This window comes from Batrachochytrium dendrobatidis, assembly GCF_000203795.2.
Source record: "Batrachochytrium dendrobatidis JAM81 unplaced genomic scaffold BATDEscaffold_6, whole genome shotgun sequence".
In the NCBI taxonomy this organism is placed as follows: Eukaryota; Fungi; Chytridiomycota; class Chytridiomycetes; order Rhizophydiales; genus Batrachochytrium; species Batrachochytrium dendrobatidis.
In genome coordinates, this window is record NW_006281104.1 from 706,927 (window position 1) to 731,914 (window position 24,988).

The 24,988-nt window shown below is 40.6% G+C and overlaps 13 protein-coding genes across 13 annotated transcripts; 6 read left to right on the top strand and 7 right to left on the bottom strand.

Annotated features, from left to right (window-relative positions):
• Positions 1 to 2,000: 2,000 nt before the first annotated feature.
• On the bottom strand, positions 2,001 to 3,278 carry BATDEDRAFT_3349 (uncharacterized protein; the record flags this gene model as incomplete). The annotated part of the gene is made up of 3 exons (XM_006678759.1): positions 2,001 to 2,141; positions 2,200 to 2,538; positions 2,841 to 3,278. Coding segments are annotated over 3 exons (918 nt in total), but the record flags the coding sequence as incomplete, so codon positions are not given.
• Positions 3,279 to 3,624: 346 nt separating this feature from the next.
• Positions 3,625 to 4,356, bottom strand: BATDEDRAFT_24998 (uncharacterized protein; the record flags this gene model as incomplete). The annotated part of the gene is made up of 6 exons (XM_006678919.1): positions 3,625 to 3,687; positions 3,747 to 3,773; positions 3,841 to 3,880; positions 3,957 to 3,990; positions 4,067 to 4,181; positions 4,255 to 4,356. The coding sequence occupies 6 exons, from the start codon at positions 4,354 to 4,356 to the stop codon at positions 3,625 to 3,627; spliced, it is 381 nt and encodes a 126-aa protein (XP_006678982.1).
• Positions 4,357 to 4,466: 110 nt separating this feature from the next.
• BATDEDRAFT_88596 (uncharacterized protein) lies at positions 4,467 to 5,417 on the bottom strand (the record flags this gene model as incomplete). The annotated part of the gene is made up of 3 exons (XM_006679219.1): positions 4,467 to 4,647; positions 4,716 to 5,021; positions 5,415 to 5,417. The coding sequence occupies 3 exons, from the start codon at positions 5,415 to 5,417 to the stop codon at positions 4,522 to 4,524; spliced, it is 435 nt and encodes a 144-aa protein (XP_006679282.1). The 3' UTR covers positions 4,467 to 4,521.
• Positions 5,418 to 5,753: 336 nt separating this feature from the next.
• BATDEDRAFT_88597 (uncharacterized protein) lies at positions 5,754 to 9,028 on the top strand (the record flags this gene model as incomplete). The annotated part of the gene is made up of 3 exons (XM_006679136.1): positions 5,754 to 6,247; positions 6,359 to 6,568; positions 6,649 to 9,028. 3 exons carry the CDS (start codon positions 5,754 to 5,756, stop codon positions 8,927 to 8,929), a joined length of 2,985 nt encoding a protein of 994 aa, XP_006679199.1. The 3' UTR covers positions 8,930 to 9,028.
• Positions 9,029 to 9,283: 255 nt separating this feature from the next.
• BATDEDRAFT_11342 (uncharacterized protein) lies at positions 9,284 to 10,860 on the top strand (the record flags this gene model as incomplete). Its single annotated transcript, XM_006678781.1, has 2 exons — positions 9,284 to 10,448; positions 10,547 to 10,860. The coding sequence occupies 2 exons, from the start codon at positions 9,284 to 9,286 to the stop codon at positions 10,858 to 10,860; spliced, it is 1,479 nt and encodes a 492-aa protein (XP_006678844.1).
• Positions 10,861 to 11,561: 701 nt separating this feature from the next.
• On the bottom strand, positions 11,562 to 13,316 carry BATDEDRAFT_88789 (cystathionine beta-lyase STR3; the record flags this gene model as incomplete). The annotated part of the gene is made up of 5 exons (XM_006679220.1): positions 11,562 to 11,724; positions 11,793 to 12,127; positions 12,216 to 12,574; positions 12,707 to 12,838; positions 13,055 to 13,316. The coding sequence occupies 5 exons, from the start codon at positions 13,314 to 13,316 to the stop codon at positions 11,562 to 11,564; spliced, it is 1,251 nt and encodes a 416-aa protein (XP_006679283.1).
• Positions 13,317 to 13,460: 144 nt separating this feature from the next.
• BATDEDRAFT_35110 (uncharacterized protein) lies at positions 13,461 to 14,808 on the top strand (the record flags this gene model as incomplete). Its single annotated transcript, XM_006679045.1, has 4 exons — positions 13,461 to 13,596; positions 13,741 to 14,190; positions 14,281 to 14,466; positions 14,570 to 14,808. The coding sequence occupies 4 exons, from the start codon at positions 13,461 to 13,463 to the stop codon at positions 14,677 to 14,679; spliced, it is 882 nt and encodes a 293-aa protein (XP_006679108.1). The 3' UTR covers positions 14,680 to 14,808.
• A 64-nt stretch (positions 14,809 to 14,872) lies between these two features.
• BATDEDRAFT_25004 (uncharacterized protein) lies at positions 14,873 to 16,174 on the bottom strand (the record flags this gene model as incomplete). Its single annotated transcript, XM_006678920.1, has 3 exons — positions 14,873 to 15,872; positions 15,943 to 16,055; positions 16,127 to 16,174. 3 exons carry the CDS (start codon positions 16,172 to 16,174, stop codon positions 14,873 to 14,875), a joined length of 1,161 nt encoding a protein of 386 aa, XP_006678983.1.
• A 322-nt stretch (positions 16,175 to 16,496) lies between these two features.
• BATDEDRAFT_25005 (uncharacterized protein) lies at positions 16,497 to 18,140 on the bottom strand (the record flags this gene model as incomplete). Its single annotated transcript, XM_006678921.1, has 1 exon — positions 16,497 to 18,140. The coding sequence occupies one exon, from the start codon at positions 18,138 to 18,140 to the stop codon at positions 16,497 to 16,499; it is 1,644 nt and encodes a 547-aa protein (XP_006678984.1).
• Positions 18,141 to 18,868: 728 nt separating this feature from the next.
• BATDEDRAFT_25006 (uncharacterized protein) lies at positions 18,869 to 19,978 on the top strand (the record flags this gene model as incomplete). Its single annotated transcript, XM_006678922.1, has 5 exons — positions 18,869 to 19,217; positions 19,287 to 19,415; positions 19,513 to 19,650; positions 19,708 to 19,813; positions 19,879 to 19,978. 5 exons carry the CDS (start codon positions 18,869 to 18,871, stop codon positions 19,976 to 19,978), a joined length of 822 nt encoding a protein of 273 aa, XP_006678985.1.
• Positions 19,979 to 20,777: 799 nt separating this feature from the next.
• On the bottom strand, positions 20,778 to 21,468 carry BATDEDRAFT_30049 (3-hydroxyanthranilate 3,4-dioxygenase; the record flags this gene model as incomplete). The annotated part of the gene is made up of 4 exons (XM_006679012.1): positions 20,778 to 20,941; positions 21,004 to 21,084; positions 21,148 to 21,250; positions 21,331 to 21,468. 4 exons carry the CDS (start codon positions 21,466 to 21,468, stop codon positions 20,778 to 20,780), a joined length of 486 nt encoding a protein of 161 aa, XP_006679075.1.
• A 229-nt stretch (positions 21,469 to 21,697) lies between these two features.
• On the top strand, positions 21,698 to 22,527 carry BATDEDRAFT_36973 (uncharacterized protein). The gene has a single exon (XM_006679078.1). It carries the CDS (start codon positions 21,723 to 21,725, stop codon positions 22,491 to 22,493), a length of 771 nt encoding a protein of 256 aa, XP_006679141.1. The 5' UTR covers positions 21,698 to 21,722; the 3' UTR covers positions 22,494 to 22,527.
• A 597-nt stretch (positions 22,528 to 23,124) lies between these two features.
• On the top strand, positions 23,125 to 24,507 carry BATDEDRAFT_11444 (uncharacterized protein; the record flags this gene model as incomplete). Its single annotated transcript, XM_006678793.1, has 2 exons — positions 23,125 to 23,782; positions 23,900 to 24,507. Coding segments are annotated over 2 exons (1,266 nt in total), but the record flags the coding sequence as incomplete, so codon positions are not given.
• Between the last annotated feature and the right edge of the window lie 481 nt (positions 24,508 to 24,988).

The following is a 24,988-nucleotide window of genomic DNA, read 5'->3' on the forward strand; positions in this document are numbered from 1 at the left end:
CCCAAACTTCTAATACTGGCTTTACTAGATATAGTGGACTGCTCGCTCGTATTGGCAAAAGTATCCGTTTGGATACGATGAGCAGATAAACCACTGCTTGTGTTGCTATTGTTACTGACAGTGCTGATTGGAGAGTCGGAAATAAGCGATGGTATAACAGCATGGTATATATTTTCAGCATCTACTGTAACCAACGACTACAAAGCAGTCGGTATGATTGTAAACATCAAACTGTTAGCAATGGTGCAGGATCAGAAAAGATTCATAAACTATTGAGTGTCATGGCCCGCAGTCTAGAAATCAAGGCCGAGTGGGAATAGGTTGACAATTCAAGTCATTACAAGATCCATTTAGTATGTAAGCTCAAGTTCGGTTGCCAACACTCCCATCCTCACTGTTCTATTCCCAAACAAGTCTAGTATGATACCAAGAGCTCAGTTGGAATATAAACTAGCCTTTTATGCATGACTTTCGTCATGCTATTGGTAAAATTACTGGTTTTACTAATGACTAAAACCAGCTGATTATAAATTACAGCATTATCTACCTTGTTCACAAAACCATCCGTAGCAGGTGTTTCTTTGACAGCATTAGTCGTGTCTGCAGAAGCATAGCCACTTGCAAGTGCACATGGACTTGCACCAGTGGCTAGTGACGTAGATCGGAAAGGCACTCCATTAAATTGCATGGAAACAAGATGGTGCTGGCTGCGATGAACAGGGCTAGATGGTGGCGATTGGGGAGTGGTCAAGGGAGTGTTCGAATGTACATGCATTTGTTATTGAGGGGTAAGTTGAGTAGACTAGTAATGGTCGTACTGTTGCTTAGATATTCACCGCTGTATTCATGTAAATGGACGATTAAATAAGGGTGTCAATATACAAGACAGCCAGTCTCATGACATGATGTCAGTTTATTGGAAACATTTTGTATAAAAAACTAAACGAATGCTCACATCACAGTTTCAGTACATCCCTGACACCTGTTCAATCTTCAACTCTCCAAACATTGAATGATCGGCATCAAAACAACCGTTGCATTGCTGCACTCTGTTTTCAATTAGAGCGCGAACGTATCTGATGTTAGGATACAACAAAAAGGGTTTTGATTGACAGCATTGAAACAGCTGGACCCAATATCTGGATTCTTGTGATCGTACAATGTATGGCTATGCCAAAAAAGACAGTTTCAGTTCAAAACTAGTTATGTGCATCATATAATGAATGTTGTGTTGATTGGAAAGGCAGTCAGTTTTTAGTAAAAATACGCAAGAAATGTTTAACCATTGTTTATCCTAAAGCAAAAAGTAGTAAATGCAAGTACTCCATTTTACATGAATACGGCATCAAATCGTTTACTTGATCCATGCCAGCATTGCCACAACCCCAAAACTCGATCATCAGCCACAGCTTTCGTTGTATACGATTGCAATGGTTGGATGAACATATGGATAGCGGCTGTTAATTGCTGCTTTGATGCCAAGAAACTAGCAATCAAGACACTCCATGAACAACTGAACACTTGTTGGAAATAGATAGACCCAAGTGGCAGTGATTTGCTTGGTTTCAAAATCTAAAATAATAAAAGTCAAACATTTACTGGTTTGAAAGGTTTGCCCATTCACACTATTTCTAGAGTACTGCCATTTATTCTCATTATTGGATCTGACAGCTTAGTTATGACTAACGACAATAGGGATGGGAATGGAGATGAAGCGAAAAATTGCCACTAGCTGTAAATGCAGCTATTATCGGATTTAATCAAGACAAGAGTAGATCTCACTATTAGTTAAGCAGGTTTAAAATGAACCAAATCACCATAAACAAAATTCATTCAGATCAAAACTTGGCATCAAGCTATTTCTTGAACAAAATGCCCGAGTCGTGGCGGTTCAAGACATCGTCGGCCGAATTTCCATCCTCCCACAGCTTGACTTCATCCACATTGACACCCTTGTTGGCAACCAACATCTTGCGACCACGCTTGTGATCATCATAGGAGCGGCCAACACGAGACTGTGGACCAAGATCAGAATTAAAAATAAAATCCCAATGAACCCTCATCCAAGAATCGTGGAACAGCAGCGTATCGTAGAATTCAGGTGCCATGGCTTTAAGAGTCGGCAATTTGCTCCATGGAATCTAAATACAGATACAAACATCAGTAACAAAAGATATAATCAAAAAATGCCATGCATACCTTTGTAAAGTCGTGGTGCTCGTTATGGTAGCCAATGTTCAAAAAAAGCTTATTCAGCCCGCCATAGTACGAATAAGTTTCCTGACCATCAGCAAAGGTAAAGTGTTCTTGAATGAAATGCGCAGCAGCAGGATGAAAAGAGTAACCAAACCAAAGGGAGAGAAACATGTAAAAAAAGCCAATAGGACCACAAAACCTCCAAATCAGCACGTCAGCGACGACAGTGGTGACAACATTGATGTATTCCCAATCGCTGGGAGCCTTTTGCATGGCAAGGCCACGGACTACGTACATGACAGGATACAAGGTAATAAAAATTATTTTTGCAAAAGTGTTTCCCTAAAAACAATAAATTGTAAGTCATTATGAAACAGAGATATCTAATAGGTTCAAGCCATATCAGTGGAATTTAGGTTTGAACAGTTTAGATTGTCGTTTTTTAAATAAACGCCACAATTGCCAGTCAGTCATCTATCAAAGTAGCAATGCATCCATGATATAGCCGACCGATTCAAATATAAAGTGGATAATAAAAGTATTGGATGCATAATGTGATACGGAATCAACTTCGGAAAGAGCCAAGCGGGCGAATGCTATGAGATACTTGAATCAACTCCGATATTGCATAGCAATTTGGTTACCTTGATAAGCTTGACCTCGAAATCTAAAGGAAGGTCGGGATCCTTACCCACAACACCTTGAAAAGCATGATGTTCAAGATGGTAGCGACGGAAGGACTGGGCAATAGGAACAGGGAGAGCTAGATTGGACACAATGCCAGCAATTTTGTTCATGATGGGAGATTCAAAGATAAGGCCATGAGTAGCTTCATGAATTATTACACCAATGAGTTGCGTAATGGTTCCACCTATGACAAAAGCACAAACTATCAAGGCAAGCATAAACCCTTTTCCAGTCTGCCCAGTACTCCATACTTGACCGAAATAATATGCAAGAGCCAGTTGCACCGAGACAATAGTAGCAATAACATATTTGGTAGAGGGTTCAATGCCATACAACGTTTTGATGTCAGGATGGGCAGCAAGCATGGCATGACGACGCTTTATGTGGGGCTCGTCTATATCGTCTATAGCAATGGTATCATCAATGTTGGGGATTGATCGCTTCCAGAAACCAACATAGTTTGGATGGCGAGAGTCGTAGCTAGGTAGTCCATTTTTATCAAGTGTTCCCGTAGGAGTGGTGATTCTGGATTTAGTATCTGTTTTAGCAGCTGTCTTTCTACTGGTTTCTGATGGCTTCCTTCTCACCACAGACTCCTCTGTTGTCATTGCTACAAAAGTTGTCAAGAATGAACATTCCATCTTTTGAGTTTAACGATTTGAACTCATTTATAAGATCACGTGTGCTAATGTGACTTATTCTGACTCTTGAACTCCGACTTTATTACTAGATATGAGTCTGTTATGACTTGTGCTTCCGCTTCTGTCCTCCTCCCGCAGCCTCTGCATTGCGTATCTTTTCTTGCTAGGTTACAAGACACGTTAGCGTTATGTCTACACTCGAGTCCAAGTCTTGTTACTTACCAATCCAATATTCCTTCGTGCAAACAGCTAGTATATTCAACTGTCAGCGTTGAGATCTGTTTCCTATCCATGTTATGCCACTGTTTCTAGTTACCTTGACATCGTCCACTGATATGACGCTCCGCTTGGCGTGTCTATTATCAAACTACATGAGTGAGCATCTTGGATTTGTCAAGCAATGAGCTGTCTATGCTGATAGAATCATCTTACTTGGCAAAGCTCTCCAAATCAGCACCCATGAGTTCTCATTGGCAGTATAATAGACACTCATTAGCTCAGTGCTAATACTGCACTAATTTTGATGGAACCAACGCTGTTACCTGCATGTCGGACAACTACCTCGCCCAATGCATATACAAATTCTGGAGTGACTTGTATCTTTGGATGATCTCTGCTGATTGCATCCATGATTGCCTTTCTGATGAGTACTCGTTGCTAGTTATGTGTAAGTAATCATACTGGCAGGTGCTCTCGATGCATCATATTGTAGGTGCTTCATAGTACTTACTACTTGCATTTCTTCGCCTTCGATAGGCTCTGATAGTTGGTCCTGAATATCATCAATGGGATCCTGACTACAAGCATCTATATTGTCGTCATGCTCTGCCATTGGAGTCAAATTTTGTTATGGCAAGGTTTAAAATACTTTGACAAACTCATAAATTCATTCTAGCCATGTCACTCCATAAACCCACGCCGATAATAAAACGAAAAGCAATTATACGAAAGTATCACTTTGTTATTGAATGGGATAAAAAAGGGTTTGAACCCAAATCTACTCGCGGTGAGTACGAGTGTGACGAGCACCTCCTCCAACAACACGATCGCCAAGAACTGCTGTAGATGGATCGGGCAAAACAACTCCTGGAAGGGATTCAAAGCCAAGTGCCTTGAGAAGAGCCTAATATTCCATTGAAAAAACATTCAGTAAACATTACACATCAAGAGACAATGCACGTCAATTCTTACCGAGGTGTCGGCATCAATCTCAATAGTGTCAACAACAAGTGCAGAGACTTCAGGAACGTAGTTGTCCTTGCGCTCACGCTCCTCTTCCTGGAGTTTGAACGATATACCACGAACAGGACCACGCTGAATACGCTTCATCAAATGAGTAGTGAAGCCAGCAATCTTGTTGCGAAGACGCTTGGAAGCAATAATGGCAACCTCGCTGCAGATCTTCTTGTTGGTCTGGAAGTCGAGGGTGAGACGGGGATAGTACTTCTCAATGAGAACCCGCGATGCCTTCTTGACAGTTTTTGTTCGAACACGGCCCTAGATATGGATTATCGCAATGATTGCAAAGAAAGGTTAGAATGCTAGTGACGGACAGTTTGGTTCAAGACAATCCATGCCATCCAAACATGTATAGTGCGAGCCATGCAACATGGAAATCCAAAAGCAAGTATTCTATTGAACCAAGCTTATTCTTGGACAAATAGACTGAAAATGCTTGCCAATGGTAGTTGTAGCTATTGACGATGATAGCCAATAGATGGCTGTAATTGCAGTATTCCATTCAGGTAATGATCGATTTGTCGTATCCAAGATTGGTCAACAGAGTATTGCATCTGCACTACAATAGCAGTAGTATCCAAGCATAGACACATTGCTCTTCAGGTTATATGCATGGATGGATGGCATTCTACTAGTAACGGCCGCTCTTACCATGATGAATTCAGTGTGGACAAATTCACTCGCTGTAGACTTGAAATCAAGTGGTTCTATTACACGTGATCAAGCATTATCATCACGTGTCATATTTTCACTCATTGTCTCGGCTTGTTGGCGAATTAATCCAAACCTGCCATTGAATTGACTGAAATGGCAGTTGTATTGGCAGAGAGCCAAAATACAAAAAGAATCGTAGACTTATGTTGAGCAGTATAAATCAGAGTATAAATAACCAGTCGATTTTAAGTTAGATTCACCGATTGTGGAGTTTCCCATCAATTTGGAAAGAGTTTATTTTACCAAGAAATAAAGTGATTGGAAACGACTAAAGTCATGGGAAAGGATAGACTCCATTCTACTATTGGCATAACTGGAAATAATCAGGATTCGCTCTCAGGCGCTGTTTCCATCATTCCCAGTATGCTCCATCCCTCATCTGCTCTTGTCATGGAGTTCTTGGCAAAGATTGGCCAGGTACTTTTACGAGAAAGAATCACTACTGGAGCTGTCAACAGCAATGCTATCAGAGATAAAAACACATCTATTCACTCATCCAGCATCACTTCTGAATCTACTCAACAGCAATCTACAGCAACTCTGAAAACACTCGAGTTAGAACAAGGATTCGTGGCGCCAAGCCATGTTCAGACTCTGCGTCATACCAGGACAGTATCAGCACAGACACTGCTGGACTTGCATGCACTCAATGAGCATGTGGAATTTTGGCGCTCGGGAATGCCAGTGTATGTTGATATCGTGGATATTTGCTCGAGTGTCCTTTTAGAACGCTGGATCATTTCATTCGAGTCTGCTGGCGCTACTACAAAGTAATATTGTATTGCATGCCATGCTCGTTTATTATCATGTAACTAATGTTTATCTTGAATTGTCCAATGGGTATTGACTGCCATTTTGTTGAATGGGTTGCTTGTGATTAGTGGCCACAGTCATAACGGCCACCAGAACGAAACAAGGAACGGATATCCAGCGGATAATACGTTGGATGGAAATATTCATATCAGTGGACATAAACCGGACCCAACAAATCTGATTCTTCTAGTTCAGTCATTGTATTTGCAAGTACGGCTTCTACCTTTAGGTGCTGCTTTAGCCGATACTTCCATGCTCAAGTCAGACTTGTCGTATTGGTAAGCTTATTTTGCAGTATTGACACCGCGATGTTGTGCAAATGATTTATTGTATTTATTCCTTGGCATTTCATTGTTAGCATGTTTCTTGTGGATGGGCAGCAAGTATCCCCGCTGGGTAATATGGGTGAGCCTCTATCCGTTCCATCGATGGGGTTTCATCCAACCGCCAAGCTCAAAGTTCATCGACTACGATCTGCCCAAACTACACATGGTTCATTGCATCTATCCGTAGTATATGACCACGCATTTGCAGATACAATCCCTACTGTTCGACCACCACCGCAAACCAAGGCGTTCCAGCAACAATCTGATTCAAATCGATCAAAATCAATGCCAGACTCGAATGTAGCCGGTTCAAACCCAACTCCCACAGACACACCACTATCTGCATCATCCCATATCCCAAAAATCATTAATACCTCCAACTTGAATGCAGATATTGGCCCTAACGGGTCTTTACAAACACTGACTAATCTGCGTAGTTTCACTGGAAGCCCATTTCCAAGTCCTACTATGCAGAAACGGGTGCTAGATATAGCTAATTTGAAACTTTTGCTGGATGAGCCCCCATCTTCGACACTTGATGGTAGTAGTGTTGGTGATGTATCGACTATATCTCAACTGTCTGCAAAACAAACATCAACTCCAGCAGACTCAAAACTATCATTATCGAATCAGCTTGGCACTCCGACAAAATCTAGTTTGCAGTTGTTAAAGGCAGATATTGGATCCATCAAACTTCGATTACCCCCTCATGCTCCTTTGAGTGCGCTACCAGTTATGCGATCGTCACTTGGTCAGAGCATGCTTCTTCGCACCAATTCTGCCTCTTCAGATGATAGTGCAGAGGACTTGATTCAAAACCATGTAAACACACCTTCGCCACTGAATACAGATTCAAGCACAGTTGGTTGTGCAACCACTACTTCTACCAAGGATAAAAAGACCCCACCTTTGATATCTGTACTGATTTCCAATCCTGCGCTCGATACTTGCAAAGAGACTTTCTTTGACGCAGCCCCTATCCATCGACCAATCCCATTGGTTGCACAATCCATCCACACATCAACACCAATGAGAGTCGGCTTGACAGAAAATACCACATCACATCCATTTCATCATCATTCAACAACACCTTTAGATTTGTTTGGGTCATTGGTAGGATCCTATGAAGAATCCATACTGAGTGGAAGAATGTCAACTCTTCCTTCGCGGCCCATTACATTTTTAGCAGAGATTGGAGTAATTGGAATAGGAAAATGCAAGCAATCGCTTAAATGTCCACCCCATCTAACTCTTGCATTTCCAGCATATTTTTATGAGTTGCTGGAGGAAGAATCACCAGCCACACCGTATGTTGGAAATATTGACGTGGAATGGCGATTGGCTGTTCGCGAGGACGCTGATGGAAATGTAGTGTATGTGAAGGATGAAAATAACGTATCGCCTATTACAGTATCCCCACGTCGTTCTGATCCACTGCTGAGACGATATGGGTGTGATATAACAAGTCGATGGGGATTGGATGCAAATCGAAGACGACAATCTCTAACAATGACTGCTGCTTCCTTGCGATGTGAAACCAAGACGAATTCAACACAGTCGGATGTTCCACATGAAACGATCTGGCCAACTTTGCCTGGACCTGGACTGATTTCTAGTGGTGACTCTCCTGTATCAATATCCAACGCATCAACAGTGCAACTATCAAGAACAAAACAACCAGACCATTCTGGATACAGATTACCGTTCAAGGGACAATTACAAGTTGTGATCAAGAATCCAAGTCGAACAGCAGTCAAAGTATTTTTGGTTCCGTATGATTTGCGGGACATGCCGGCCGGAAGCAAGACATTTATGCGACAAAAATCATATGCACTTTTACCAGCAAGATCACCTTTTAAGAATACGGGGGCTGGCAAAGAAGGTAGAGAGGTTCCAGCATTCAACTCATCACAGTCATCAAATGCAGAGTTTCCATCATTTGAAGCCACAGCAAAACCGTGTCAGCAGCAGTCTACACGACAATCATCGCGTGCAAATATCCATACACCCACAAGTGATCGGCTACGGTATGCGATGCATCTGCAATTTGTATGTACAGAAAAGAGACGGTTGTATCTATGTAAGAGTATCCGAGTAGTGTTTTCACATCGCGCACCTGATTCAGATGAATGCTTGCGAAGTGTCTGTGAAGGACCGAGTAAACCAAAGTACATGCGATTAGACGGTGGACCAATAGTGGCGACTGGTGGAGATGGAGGGAATTTCAGCGAGGAAGAGTCCAACAGATTGGATTTACTGAACAAAAAAAAAGATAATAATGTGGGCAGTGATGGGAAATGCATGATGCGATGAACCTTCCAATAGAAACAATAGCAATTGATATTTAAAGCATTTTGAATGCAAGAGCGAGAGCGATCACTAATTGACAATAAAATGAAAATATTTGAACGATTTGAGCCTGAACGGCGGTTAATTTCAAGATCTGCTGCTATTGACCATCAATATATTCTAATTCTACCGATGGATAGTCTTGCCGCTATTTATTCTTCAGAATCTGAGAACGAAACCATTCCAGCCATTATAAAACGACCCAAAGTCGATTTGGCTCCTGCTATTCATTTTCAAGACCTGACTTCAACCACAGATGCATTAATACCTTCCACTGCCAATTCGACCGAGCTAACCATCAATGTTCCTTACAGTCTGATGGTTAAACCGTTTCAAGGACCTGCTAATCCATTTGTTAGTGCAAAGACCATGACAAACAAGAACACTCAGTTGGGATTTGTCGAGGATTGCAATATGGCCAATACCGACTTTAATGAGCTGCACAGGACTTTTGTCAACTTTGGATATACCAGAGATCCTGATGCAATTGACAGCAATGGACTAGTTGGAGATTCCGACAGGATTCATTCTCATGGTGGATTGATGGCTAGTGAGCTTAAAAAGAGCCATATTCCAGCAACCATTAATGCCAAGAGAAAAAGACTTCCACAAGGCGATGCTGCAGATATTGATGGATTTCAAGGTCCATGGGCAGGTTTTGAAGGTGAACAACTATCTGTACCTGATCGAACTGCTGAACAGGAGGCTGATGCCATTGCCGGTATTATCAATACTCATAATGGCGATGATAATCTATCCAAGTCCAAAGGGTCGGAGAAATCTGTCTTTTATGGCAAAAACCTACATGACTACCAAGGCCGTACTTACATGTCCGTACCTCATGATACCGGAGTAGATCTACAATCTGAGCTTGGCTCATTTGAATGCTTCCTTCCTAAAAGATCTATTCATACATGGACTGGCCATACCAAAGGTGTCAATGCAATCAGATTCTTTCCTTCTACTGCTCATCTGCTTCTGTCAGCTTCAATGGACTCTACCGTCCGTCTTTGGGATGTCTACAACGACAGATCGTGTCTACGTTCTTTCCATGGCCACTCAAAGGGAATCAGAGATATCGACTTTAACAACTCAGGATCCAGATTTCTTTCTGCCTCTTACGACAAATTCCTCAAACTCTGGGACACTGAAACTGGCCAGTGCATTTCCAAATTCACTACAAAACGTATTCCATACTGTGTCAAATTCAATCCAGATCCTTCAAAGCAAGACATTTTCCTCACAGGCTGTCAGGACAAAAAGATTTACCAGTTTGATGTGCGCTCTGGAGAAATTGTTCAAGAATATGATCAGCATCTGGGTGCTGTCAATACAATCACATTTGTAGATGATAATCGTAGATTTGTTACAACAAGTGATGACAAAACCTTGAGGGCTTGGGAAGTTGACATTCCTGTAGTGATCAAATACGTTGCTGAGCCTGACATGCACAGTATGCCTGCTGTAACACTTTCTCAAAATAGTAAGTCTTTACAGCCATTTTATTTTGACTGCTTTATATGTTGACTTGTATACAACTATTTTTGTACTTATACTTTATATCTAACGTATCAATAACAGAGAAATGGCTTGCGTGTCAATCCCTTGACAATCAAGTACTGATCTACTCTGCGCGCGACAGATTCAGAATTAATCGTAAAAAGGTATTCAAAGGACATTTAATTGCTGGCTATGCTTGCCAGCCCAATTTCTCTCCCGATGCGAGGTACATCATGTCAGGTGATTCCGAGGGGAAGCTGTGGTTTTGGGACTGGAAGACTTGTAAAGTCATGAAAAAGATCAATGCGCACGACGGTGTTGTTATGGGGTGTGCATGGCATCCTCACGAGACAAGTAAGGTAGCCACGTGTAGTTGGGACGGAACTATCAAGTAAGTTTACCATGCATTTGCCTTGGTAGCTTAGTTGTACAATACATATACTAATGTTTTGTTGTTTTTAGGTACTGGGACTGATTATTTGTAATTGTTTTTAATATATCACTAAATTGTTGATTCTTGATACTTGCAAGTAATTTCGACTATTTTTTCACCCTTTATAATTGTATCGATAGTGCCTGTGGTTTAATCTTACATTTTTAAAGGTCTATTGATGTTATTATTGAAACATCACCTTTACCTATTGGCCGAATCCAACATGATTTTAAAACAGTGCAATCACGACTGATTTTTATTGGGAAATGTACTACGTCAGAATTAAGCACGGCCCATTTATGCTGATTGGCTTGATCAATCAAACCAAATACTTGATACATTTTGCAAATCAGTACTACCTACAAGGTTTAAATGTAACTCGGCTGAGTACGAGAGCATCAAGAACATTCAATGACAGGATACACCACCAATGGTTTGTATGAATGGCAACAAAATACTAACTTGTATGGGCACAATGCCATATTGAAACTAGCATTTTGATTTTATTGAATGATAATGGCTCGGCAAACAAAATAAATATCAATCTATTTTGCATATATAAAATGCCAGATTTCCAAACGCACTGATCAGCCCATTGTAAAAATCAATGTTTTGTAATAATAATAAATCCAAATGTTCAATGAAACGGCTCTAATTTCCAGCTTAAATCTTGATACACCCAGCAAGTACCAATGCATAGTGAAGATCGGAGATCAGATCTTGCACATCTTCAATTCCTACACATAAACGAATAACATCTTCAGGGAGATTGCGCTCTTTTCTGATTTCTGCAGGTATAGAGGCATGCGACATACGACACGGCATACTAAAGAGCAGACAAAAGGGTTGAGAAGAATATCTAAACAATGAACATGGGATTTAAAGCAATGCTACCTGATGAGAGAGTTGACGCTTCCAAAACTGACCGAGATACCCCAAATTTTTGTAGCATTGACCACACTAATACTCCTATCTACACAGTTGGTTCTGAAACTAAGAACAGCACCGCCTCCTTTGGCCATTGACATGTGCAAATCATGTTGTGGATGAGACTTTAAGCCTGGATACCAGGTTTCGATGCCATGCGATTCAAGATACGATGCAATCAGCATAGCTGATTGCTGCTGGCGATCCACACGTACCGATAAAGTTTTAATGCCACGAGCAAGGAGAAATGCGTCAAATGGTGCTAGTCCACATCCAATTGCATTGACCACAAAATAGAGTTTCTACCAAAAACGATGAATAAAAGATGTCAGGTAAGAACATTTTAAAGGTTGAATTCATCAGTCATATAACCCAGTAGATGAAGCTTACCTCGGCAAGCTCAGGATTTTTCACACCCACCGCACCAGCCATCAGATCATGATGACCACTCAAAAACTTGGTCGCGCTATGATAAACAATATCAGCACCCAGATCCAATGGCTTTTGCAAGTATGGACTCATCATGGTATTGTCTACAACCACCAATGCAGAAGGACATATTGTATGAACAAGGTTAGAAATGGATGGTATATCGGCTATCTTGCACATGGGATTGGTGGGAGTTTCCAGCAGGACAAGTTTTGTTAATGGGGTAATGAGGCGCTGAATTGCATCGATATTGGTGGTATCTGTGTGATACACCTTGATATTGTTAGTTTGCTTTACGTATGCGAGCAGCCGGTTTGTTCCTGTAATGTGATTTACAGTAACCAAGGTTAGCGTGATGGCGCGCCTTTCAATAGAAACTCGAGTTTTCCAAGTCTATTGGCTTATGTAATCCCATTACAAGCACTTGGAAAACACCAATCATTTCAACATACCGCCATACACATCGTCGCCAGCAATAATTTCCTCGCCCGATTTGACTAATCTAATAATAATATCTAGAGCAGACATGCCACTTGAAACTGCAAGTGCACTATGAGCATGCATAAGTTTGGCTAGATGCGATTCTATAGATTCCCAAATGGAGCAGGATACAATATTGGTTAGCATTTTCTTTCTCGGCATATACAAGTTTCTAGTCGGAAAAATTCCATTCCAAAACATCAATGTATTGAGTTGGATTTTTGTCCAGGGATTGATTTGTAAGCAAAAATAGATATTTCGTTCAATCTTTGCAGTCCATCACGGCATGAAAACCAAAAATATTTAAAACAAGAGCATACCTAGATGTGTTCGAGTAGGGTTACCAGACCTGGAATAATCATACTCGCCCATCTCAGTCACTCCTGACTGCCTAAACGTAGCAGTTTGGTAAATGGGAACGGAGGATGCTCTGTAAGGGTCGCGAAGGTCGGAGTCGACTAAAACACATTGAGTAGAAGGTCTGTAGGTGGACGCATCTCCCAAGGGGGAAATTAAATTATGGGTCGTTGCAGATGAGTAGGTGCACTGGCCTTGAAATGGTTGCTCCTGAGCAAATATCATGGTCAATATTCAATTTGAAAAGCTTACAATTTCAAAAGCGCGGTTTGCCAAAGCAACAGGATGTATCACGTGATCATAGTCACATGACTTTGAATCAGCTCAAATTGCTAACTCAATCTGCAGCCATCATCAGCAAATACGCAAATGAGATTGACTGTTGTAGGCATACTTGCTACGTTTTGGATCTCAGTTGCTGCTGATGAGCCGCCTACCACTTTGATAATTGATGTGACTCACAAGATTCCTGATGAAGAGTGCATCCACAAGTCAAAGCTTGGAGGTACTTGGATCTACCCAGATTTATAAATCACTGCTATTAGAGTGTATCTGTTGTTTGAGTATACATACTATCTGTAGATAACTGGCTTCAATAGCGAGTTTCGTCTAAAATTACTTGTTTTATCCAATAATGCTCATATACTAGATCAACTGTCGATGCATTATACTGGAAAGCTCTTTTCCAATGGCAAAAAGTTTGATTCTTCCTTGGATCGCAATCAGCCCTTTCAATTCATGTTGGGAGTAGGCCGAGTTATCAAAGGCTGGGATCAGGGCTTAATGGATATGTGTATCGGTGAGAAACGCACACTTACCATTCCTTCAAGCCTGGCTTATGGAAAACAAGGTGCTGGTGGAGTCATTCCTGGAGATGCTGCGTTGGTGTTTACAGTGGAGTTGCTGGATATTCTAAACAAGGACGTTGAGCCTCAGGTTATCGATCTGGACGCTCAACCAAAGGGATCTGTCAAGGATGATAAAAAGGCGGATACCAAAGCTGGAGCAAAAGATTCCAAAGCTCCACCAAAAACACTTCAGATTGGCATCAAAAAGCGAGTCTCGGAAGCCGAATGTACTCGAAAGGCCCAAAAGAATGGTAACTATTTTTATTGTATAGTTGACTGTTGATTCATGTATTACTAAAAGGCTAGAATCAAACCTCACGCTTTCTCGAATGGTCCTATAGATCAACTGTCGATGCATTACACTGGAACGCTCTTTTCTACTGGCAAAAAGTTTGATTCTTCTTTAGATCGCAATCAGCCTTTTGAATTCACTCTTGGTACAGGTCAGGTTATTCAAGGCTGGGATCAGGGTCTGATAGGCATGTGTGTTGGCGAAAAGCGACGATTGACTATTCCTCCCCAGCTTGGTAAGTAATTGTAGTATATATTATTTTTTCGAGTCCAATCTGTTTGCTCATTTAGTTTGTAATCATGGGGATCATGTTCCAATTGGTTCATTTTGACGCTTAGGATATGGCGATCGTGGTGCTGGTACTGATATACCTGGTGGTGCTACACTTGTATTTGACGTTGAGCTACTTGAAATTAAAAATAGCTTTGATAAATCTGACGAGCTCTAAAAACGGAAAGCGAGTTGGAAACATTACGATACGATGGAACCCATTTGAGTCCATTATGCTTTCCCAACATTTGAAGTGTCGAGTTTATTATTGCAATAAATTTTACAGTGGACCCTATTTAGTACTGTGAAAATATAGGTTTGTTTGAAAACTGATTTATATAGACTTGAAAGCATGTGGAATCTATACATAGTCAGATATAAGTATAATCTATACGAGTAGCAAGTACATCTATAGATGCCGCTATGAAGTTGGATCCAGTGACGGTCGGGTCATCATTTGCTTTGGAATCTACATTCTTGTTTCGTTTATTTTGAAGTGCGTTTGCTTTACGAGTTTTCTTGGACAATTCCTTTCTATCTCTTGCTGATAATCGCTTAGGCTTCTGAGATGTGATTGTCTGTGGTGGAAGTGTTATAGGCGGAGGTTCAGATTGCGCTGGTGGGTCTGCATCAGATTGAGCTGACGGATCTGCATCAGATGGTATTACTGCATCCTTGGACTCTTGTTGATCATTTCCAACATTTCCATCATGAGCACTAGAGACTAAAGCAAAAGCACAATCTGCTTCTTTTACAGCTTCCTGATCAGCCAACAACTTATCTATAACTTTTCCTACATCTCCTCTGAATTTAGCAAACAGTTTTCGAACGTGTTCAAGGTCGTCTACCCCTGTGGTCTGCATGGCAATTATTTCTAATTTTGTTGGTGGATCTGTAGGGTCTCTATCCCATAAAGCTTTCTTTTTTGTATCTCGAGAAGTCGAATCGCATTTAGGCGTGATAACGATGCATGGTAACCCTACAAATGGACCATTGACGTTTCTAACTGAACTGTAATGCTCCCAAGAATGATATGCAATATGCAGTACACGCGATTGAGTCTGTACATTGCAGCCTATATCACCAACATCTACAGTTTTGGCTGTTTCAGAAGCATCAGATATAACCCAGATAGGAAGTCCAGCCTGATGTACTGCAATGTGAAGATTGTGATGTCGTGCAAAGGCAACAATCTCGATGTTTCCACCATATATGCCTGGTTTTAGCATCTGTGCAGAGTATTGATCTATAGTGTGGTTGTCTTCTATAAAAGATGCATAGAGGGTTGGGTTGGATCGGATATGTTGAACTGTATCAGTTCGACATCTGTGATGATGTATGGGAGTTCCAAAAAACTGATCGCTCAATGCACTAAGGTTGATGGATTCATATTCGTCAGTATTGACTAAGACGAGAGTTGTTATTGATTGTGACTACATACCGAAACAGACAGTTGCCATCGCCAGTCATGTCCTTGACAGCAAGTCCCAGATCTGCCAACTGTCGTTCAAGTTGCTCCGAGTTGTCATCGGTGTATTCAGATTTTTGATGTTTCTACAAATGACCTCCAATCATACAAGTAAGTATTTATATATGTTCAGGCACTGAGTTAAAGTGAGTTTTACTTTGTAATTCTTTGTGGTGGTGCTCTTGGATGCCTTTTTATGTCCCATAATGGAAAACTCGATAATTTATGGAAAATAGAAACACTCCAATTTGGCCAAAAAACCCAATCATTGAATTGATTCACCAACACATACTAGTCATGAAACCATTTATTCGTTAGTTTGAAATATACATTATATAACCCAATAACTGTATCCTAATGTTAAATATACGAATTCATTTAAAAGCTGCCAGTAAAACGAATCCATTCTAGTCAAAGCAGTCTAAATCTTGATTGTCTCGTACAAGTCAATCTCCATGTGAGCTTCGATAGGATTGCATTTTCAGTAGCAAGAATGGCGCTCGTGGCTCTACATTGACCAGATTATTCTAGCCGCGCTCACGCTCACGCTTTCGTCCAGTCATTAGCCTCTGTTCATCATTCGTCCTGGGTATCTGTTGCTGCGGATTTGATTGTGACTGTGTCTTGACCTGAGAAACTAGACTTTGTTCTGATTGTCGCATCATCTCACTCAAAGCCTTTTGGTTTTCTTCAAGTAGCTGCATTTGTTTTTTTTCTTGCTGCTTACGCAATTTCCTCTTTTCCTTTTGTTTTTGACTCAATGGTTCCTGACGTTTTGAGCTCGACTTTCGTTGAACTCGATCTAAACTATTTCGCCTTTTTTGCTGTTGATCAATTTTCGATGGTGGTGGGCCACATCCTAAAGATTTTCCAAGCCATCGTTCTAGTACCTGGTATGCAGGCACGTCACCGTTTCTCTCTATTTCCATTTTTTCTCGACATTGCATCAAATCAATTGCGTATTTGAGAGTCTTGTCGCGTTCTATTTCCATTTCCATATTGGGCTTTACAATGTCGGACAATCCCGATAATCCATGCTTATCAAACTCGTCTCTGTATGTAACAAGTGTGTCCAGCGACTGGCTAAATAATTGATGTAGATCTTGTGTGCGGTATGACCCGCGTGATATATTGTTTGATGCGTTGGTTGGGTCATAGATCCGAAGTCTGATACGATCATTTTCAAGCAGACCATAGCTGTCGTCACGGACTCGATGGTAGCGAGGGTAAATAAAAAGACTATCAGATTCGACAGCTATGGGTGAATAGCTTAGATTGTCGGAAATACGAATAGCATTGGTGGTGTAGTCAAACGTACGGCCAAAGAGCTCGAAAAATTGCCAAATGAGTCGACCAAGGGATTGAACAGAATGCAAAGGTGCTGAAGACAGTCGAGAGACTCCAGGATCTAAATGTGGTTGAGTATCAGTGTTATTTTTAGCATTCTCTTTGGCACGAGCATCTATTTCGTCTGAACAGTGTTGGTCGCGAATCAAAACAGCTACAATCATATTGAGTAAAGCATAACCGCCTAATCCACCAGTAAATACTTTATCCAAACGGTGCTGCCGAATCAAAAGCTTTAGCACAAGTGCCATGGGAATAAGCGTTGGGTATTTACCCACCCATGTTTTCATCAGTTCAGTCGATTCGTTTCCAGAATCGGTGTTTGCAACAATATCTATTCTGATTTTGCCTAGTTGAGGAATGGACGAGAATTTAATGAGTGGGATTTTTGCAGTAGATATAAACTGGAGGGATTGCTCAGAAATCCAAGTCTGATGTTTTAATTGAGCATATAGTTTATAAAGAATAAGAGATCGATCAGTTTGGGGAACTGAAACTGCAATGTCGATATCTGAATCTGAAAGGTATATGCCGATAGCAGATGATCCAAAAACAGAAACAGAAGCTTTAGACGAGTCAGGCCATATATCGTCGCAAACATTTATAATGAGATCAATTATTATTGTACGCAGTGAACATTCTGGTGGCAGAGGGGCAAGCATTATGGCCAAGTCAATCATGTCTTGAGTGAGTTGGTCATTGAATGTTTTTGGGTTTGAATTCAAGTCCAACTCATTGTGAATAGGCAAGTCGGGAATAGCAGTCACAATATTATTTCTGACCAAATCAATTGCAGAAGCAGTTTCAGTTTCAGTTTCAGCCATGTAAATAATAATAAAATGGCAATAATAACTGACTAATAGGTGATTGAGAAGAAGGAAAAGAAATAAAAATGACAAATTCATACAAAATTCGCTAATGAATAATTTTTAATTGCCAGCAAACTAGTTGAAAAATCTGCCATCCAATGCATCTGCACAGATGTCTTTGATCATTTACAGCAGTATTCATGAAAAATGAAACCTGTACTTGTCTTGCAGTGATTGCTTTAGAATAAAACATGTTTAAATATTTTGGTTTCCTACTACAAATTGGCTTGAACTATCAATTCTTCAAAATAGTGTTGTATTCTAGACTTGAATATTTTCGTGCTCTAGTTTTAGAAAACAAACACCATCTCAGAAATGCTAGTCACACAATATTTTCTTGTAATCAAAGAGTTGGAGATTCAAGTATAATTAACTGAAACTGATGTAAACTCGGTTTGATACAAAAAACACTTGCGTGAATATGGCTGTAATGTTAAATTTTAAACCAGTTTTCACTTTTACCAACAAGTGGTTTTTACATAATTGGCATCGTCCATAGATCAGTGCTGGGCTTACTATCAATAGTGGCAATGATGGATGTCGGCGTTGCTAGAAACTCGTTTGCTCAACTGTTGTATATGTTTATAGTTCAATCTCTGGTTTATCTATATGACTCTCTCCACACATTCAGTCGTACGGCCGAGTTTATGTTTAATAGTATCCACAGCTATTTGACAAGTAATATGGCTGCCACTAGTCATAAACTGCCTCAATCATTTTCAGCGGTTGATTCTATCTATTGGAATAAACTACCTCGCCATGTTGCTGTAGTGATTGACAATACTCTTCTTGAATTCGCTGGTGCAGCATCGGATTCATCTATAATCGATACATCACTTGGCTTGGTCAAAAACACTTGCAATGAATCATCTACTTTTTTACGGCGCAAATCAAATGCATTATTATCAGGGATTCCATGTCAGCCTGAATCATCTATTCATTCGTTGGATGGTATATTTGCATCGATGCTTGATATTCTTTATTTGAACGTGAGTCTAGGAGTTGAGCATCTGACTCTATATGATGAATATGGTAAGTGCTGACCATCATTTATACATTCATTTCTATTACTTATCCAACTCGAGTATCTTTAATTTTTAGGAGTTTTGAAATCGCATGCACGACTCCTTTTACATTTACTTGAAACCAACTCAAAGCTCGAAACAGGCTTTGAGGATGAACTTGTTGCTACTGTCCGCATCATGGTAGATCATTGCTTGGTTTGGGATGGTAAGATCACCATTCGTTCAACACAATCCAAGCAACGAGGTAGTTTATAGCTTTTTCACCATGTTTAAATAACTGTATCAGGTTGCTGACATGATAGTTATTGGATTTGTAGATCTGACGGTTTATTTCAAGTCGCAGTCGGATTCAAAAGATGCCATAGTGCGCGCAGTCTGTGATTTGTCGCGGAATGACTATCCATGCACATTAGAGGACGTTCGAGATCGGTTATTAGAGGGTACTGTTTGACTGTCTGTATGCTGTTGTGAGCTGTCATGCTAACTATACAATATAGATTTTCCGTTGAACAGCGATCCAGATCTGGTGTATATCATTGGAGGCAAGACTGGGTTTCAACTACATAATTATTGTCCATGGTCGATCCGCTTATCCGAATTCCAGTAAGTTGTGGTTTTTATAGCTGACAGTAGTTCAGCAATAGTCTAACACTATGTATTTATTGTAGTCATGTACCGTCACTCGACTATTATGGCAGAGTGGACATGAGGGATATATTTCAAGGAATGAAAGATTATTCAAAGTGTGAGCAGCGCTTTGGAAAATAAAAAGACGAGTTATAGCATATATTTATCGATGGCAGGCTTTGGGATTATATCAAGCAAAACACATAAATCAAATCAGGAATAACTAGTGCTGTAGCTATAAAAATGATGCATAGACACAAGTCAAGGAATGATGGCGGCTAACAAGAGTTGAATCCAATACATTGGGTCATGGTTAGTCGATGCCATCTGTATGATGCTCTAATAAAAATAAGTACCTGAATCAGTTTTTCGACAATCGGAATCTGCTCAATATGGTGCAGATCAGATCTGAGTTTAGACACAGATATCTCCTGATGGTGTTGCCGAGCCAAGATCTGGTTGAGTCTATTTCTAAGATGGAATTCAAACTCTTTCTTGCTATGTAGTTGTTCAAGGTAGGCTTTTGTTCTAGTGAGTGTGCGAAGATACAAGGAAGTAAAAGTCGAAATGCTCTTGGATGTATTGTATATACATTGGAGTTGGACCAAGAGTTCCTATACATATGGTTGGTATCAGTACGAGTATATATTGATGACTAGACTGAATAGAATAACAAGACCTCTTGTAATTCTTGAGTGCGAGTGTTTATCCAGGAAAAATCCGACTGTATCTTCAACACATTCATCCTATCCCTTAAACACTGACAAAGAGTAGAACGAGCATCCTCTACTTGCAGAGGGGAGAGTTGGTTCAGTGCCAGTTTCAGACCCATTTCATCCATGTTAAATTTATCAAGAACAGACAAAGTTGCATCAACCCAAACAGCAGACTAGACTGATAAATTAGCAATACTGAGTTGATACACTTGGCAAGTATCAGTTTATTTGGTAGGATTTACATGTCCACACTTTTTGCATGTTCTCAGATCCTCACTAGCAAAGTATCGCTGGATCACTGGCTTTAGTTGTGTTCCCAGATTTGTGCAATGAAATGACTCCTGATATACAATCTCTGTGCATTGCTCACAGTACCATCTCAGATGATCTACAGTTGCGCACATGTTAGACTACTCGAATGAATAGAATCAACCAAAAATCAGTCCTTACCCAAGGATCCAGCAGGCCTTTTGCGTTCCAAAACTACTCCAACAGTGTTTTCGAATCTGACTGGGTTGTGAGGTACATTGCCTATATACATACAGAGTCAGATCTTGCACTTAGCAATCAAAAGATCAATGCTAAAGCATATACCTGGCAATAAGAACATTTCATTTTCCTTGATGGGAATATCTTTAAACTCTCCGCCATCCACCACTTTCAGTAGCATATCACCCTTGTATTGATAAAACCATTCCTAAAGCGATCCAATTTATTCATTAATCAAGGTGAATCATCGAAACAGTACATTGTTCTACTTGCCTCGGTTGAATTGACATGATAGTCGTTGCGAGCATTTGGGCCACCAACAGCCATGACAATAAAGTCATCCGAGTTCCATAAACAGTAGTTGTTGACGGGAGGTTTTAGCAAATGGGAATTCTCTTTGATCCACTTTTCAAAGTTGAATGGCATAAGCCCAATCCTTGCAGTGTTCTCGCTCATGATGTCCAACTGACGTCCTGCTTGCTTGTCAACTTGAATGAGCTCAAGCCAACTCTTGCCAACTATCATCACGTGATATGCGGATGAATACCAACTCTTGCTTTTTTTTTTGTAAATCAATTGAATTGGATTGTTTCTGGTGAGTCCTGCATAAACTGCTGCCATTCATTCGCTTTTGCTAATTAAATCTAGTTTATAACTACCTTAGAACATATACTATACAAATGGCCAGACCGAGAGTTCGCAGAAAGATAAGGAATCCTTCACAGAAAGTATCTCGCAAGCAGAAAAACCGCATGGACATTTCGTTTGAAAATGCTCATCCACTGGTCAAAGACAATTGGGACAAGAAAAAAACATTACATCAGAATTACGAGAGTATGGGATTGATGGTGTCTTTGAATGGCGCTGCAGGTGGAACTGGTCATGAAGCTGCTGATGTGGTTCAGGAAATGATGCGTGTCGATAAGCTCAAGAATGATGTCGAATGGAGAATGTTGGATGATTCACCGGATAGTTCTGTTGATGACTGCAGCAATACAAAGACTGCATCGACGCACAAATCTTCATCGTCTGCTACGTTATCCAAAAAAACAAAACCTGTTGGCAAGTTTTCAGTCTCCAAGCGATCAAACTCTTTCCAAGCTGATCAACCAGAGCTTGATTTACTCGACTTTACTCCAATAGAAGCAGAGATTGAGGTCGATTCTCGCACAAAACGACTTGGCGTTAAAATGTCAACCAGACGAATGATTGAGCCAACTTCACCAGCCACCTCTGTCAATCCTATCATTGCAACCATGCAAGAGGAAGCCAATAATGTCGTGAAACTTATTCGTCATACATCAAGCAATGAGGATTTGGTGTATGCAGATTTGATTAGCAAGCATGGCCTTGATTATGAAGCCATGAGTAAAGATTTGAAATTAAACAGGTACCAACTGACTAAAGGACAGCTACAGCGCAAAATCAGGACATTGGTATTGGTAAAATAGGCATGGATTGTGGTGAGTAGATTTGCTAGATCTGACCATAAATGAAGACCACTGGAATCGTATGCAATGATTAAAAATGCAAATCAACATCAAGATACTAGTCACGCAATAAACATTGATGCTCTCCACCCCACTATCCTGCTACATTGATTTTATTATCACTAAAAGTTACTCTGGTCTCAACCAATTTTATCGATCTCATCAGGCTATCCTTACATTTTCATCAGTAATAAAAATGGTAATTTGTGGCCATCTACTTCTGCCATAGTAAATGATTTTCATCCTTTATATACTGAACATGACTTTGGCATTATCAACGAATAAGCCATAAACAACAATACTCTGAATATCACACTAACAGTCCAGGAAACTGGTGGATTGAATATTGTAGGCTGATTGTGTCCATACAAATATGACACTGGTCGTCAAGACGCAACAACTTCCGCCACTTCCAACCTCCACAACCAAAACTATTGACATGAAGTCACAACCAGCCAAGGATCAAGACTCTGATAGCGAAAACGAATGCCAAGATATAAAAGAAGGCTCGCCCACCTTTGCTCCACTCAAATTAGACAAGGCAAAGCTCCGTCAGGTTATTACTGCAAGTGTATTGACTTTTGAGCAGGACATGATCGATACCCAAAGTGCTGTTCATTTATTTCTCAACTCTCGAGTCAAGGATGCCGAGACCTTTCTCGTTGAAAAGTACTGCAAGACTCTCCCACACACTCTTGGATATGGAGTGATTCTTTCTCTCAAGTGCTTAATGACCCTCGATCGACACGACATTGACGCTGCAATGGATGCGCTGCATATCACTGTAGAGGTAGCACAGGTTCTACGCAAGGAGCAAACCATTGTTGGTTCGTTGACTGGGTTTGTGTTTGGTGGTGGTCGAGGCGGTAAAGATGGTTTGCATTTCATGAAAATGACTCGTATCCAACGTCATGCCGAGGTCGTCTTTGCCGAGGCCTACCTTCTTCAAGCTGTCTTGTCTCTTCTAACCGATACGAATATGGTCACGTTTGTTCGTGAAGGCTTGAATATTCGTCAAGCCTATTCCATCTTTAAAAGTGGATTTCTGTTTTTGGAGCGTGTTTGGGACGAGGAGGGATCGCATGGATTGATTTCGCATCAGATTGATCAGCATTTTATCAATGCAGTCTATCACGGCATTGGCACATTTAATCTGGTATTATCTGTACTGCCAGCAAGGCTAATTAATCTATTTGAAATGATTGGATTTTCAGGAAACCGCCAGTTTGGCATGAGATGTCTAGAATTGGGTGGAAACTGGCCTGACAGTAATAGTACATCTCAACCCACAAACACTAATTTACCATCAAAAAGCCAAACAACCAAAAACAAAAAATTCAAAAAGTGTATCGAGTTTAAATTTCCAGATGGTAAACAGGCTGTTACTGGTGTTCGATCGTTTTTATGTGATCTCTCGCTACACATGTATCACATTGTCCTTTCCTCTATGATACAAATGCCTGGATGCAATGTTCCGTTATCACGCCAAGTGCTCACGCTCAATCTTCAAAACCATCCAGATTCCTTCCTGTATCTCACACTTCAAGCACGACTTCTTCAAAGCGAGGCCAAACCCGATCAAGCCATTATCAAACTCAATCGTGTAATTGATATACAGAATGATTGGCGTCAACTTGCCCATATCTGTTTTTGGGACTTGGGAATGTGCCATGCTGCATTGGGTAACTGGAAACAAGCAAGCGAGTGCTACAAGATCCTGTTTGAAGAATCTACTTGGTCTCCTGCCATTTATCTCTATCTTCAAGCTGCATTTCTTTATATGCATGACGCAATAGGTTGCAAGCAAGATATTGAAACTATGCTGAAGCAAGTACCCAAGCTGTGCAAAAAAGTTGCCGGTAAATCCATCCCATTGGAAAAGTTTGTCTCTAGAAAATCAAGAAAATATTTCTTGCAGGGAAAAAGACTTTTACTTCCTGGGTATGAGATCATGTATATGTGGAATGGGTTTGACCATGTTCCCAGTGATCGTCTTGTCAAGATCCAAATAGAAGTTGACGCAGCAATCCAGGATCTTGATCTTCAGCTTTCCAAACTCAGCACTGTTATAAAACCAAGTGTTACGAAACCAGCTATACTTTCTAAAACAGCGAGCCAAGTTCTAGACAAACAAAAAGACAATGACATGCCATACGATACATACTATGACGATGTATGTTTGACACGCTTATTCAAAGGTTTAGTTTTGCGTGAACAAGCTTTTCCAACACATCTCACCTTTGTACCTGAATCCTTTATGACTGCCATAACACAAGAACGGATTGGTACCACTGCACAAACGGCCACTCCTGACCAGCAAAAAACATCCAAGCAACTTCACTACTCTGCTAAACAGTTTGACTACATAGCTTTGATAGCTGATCAGGTACATCTTGATCACTGGATTCTCCCCTTTGCACGATACGAACTAGCACAGATATACGTACGTATTGGAG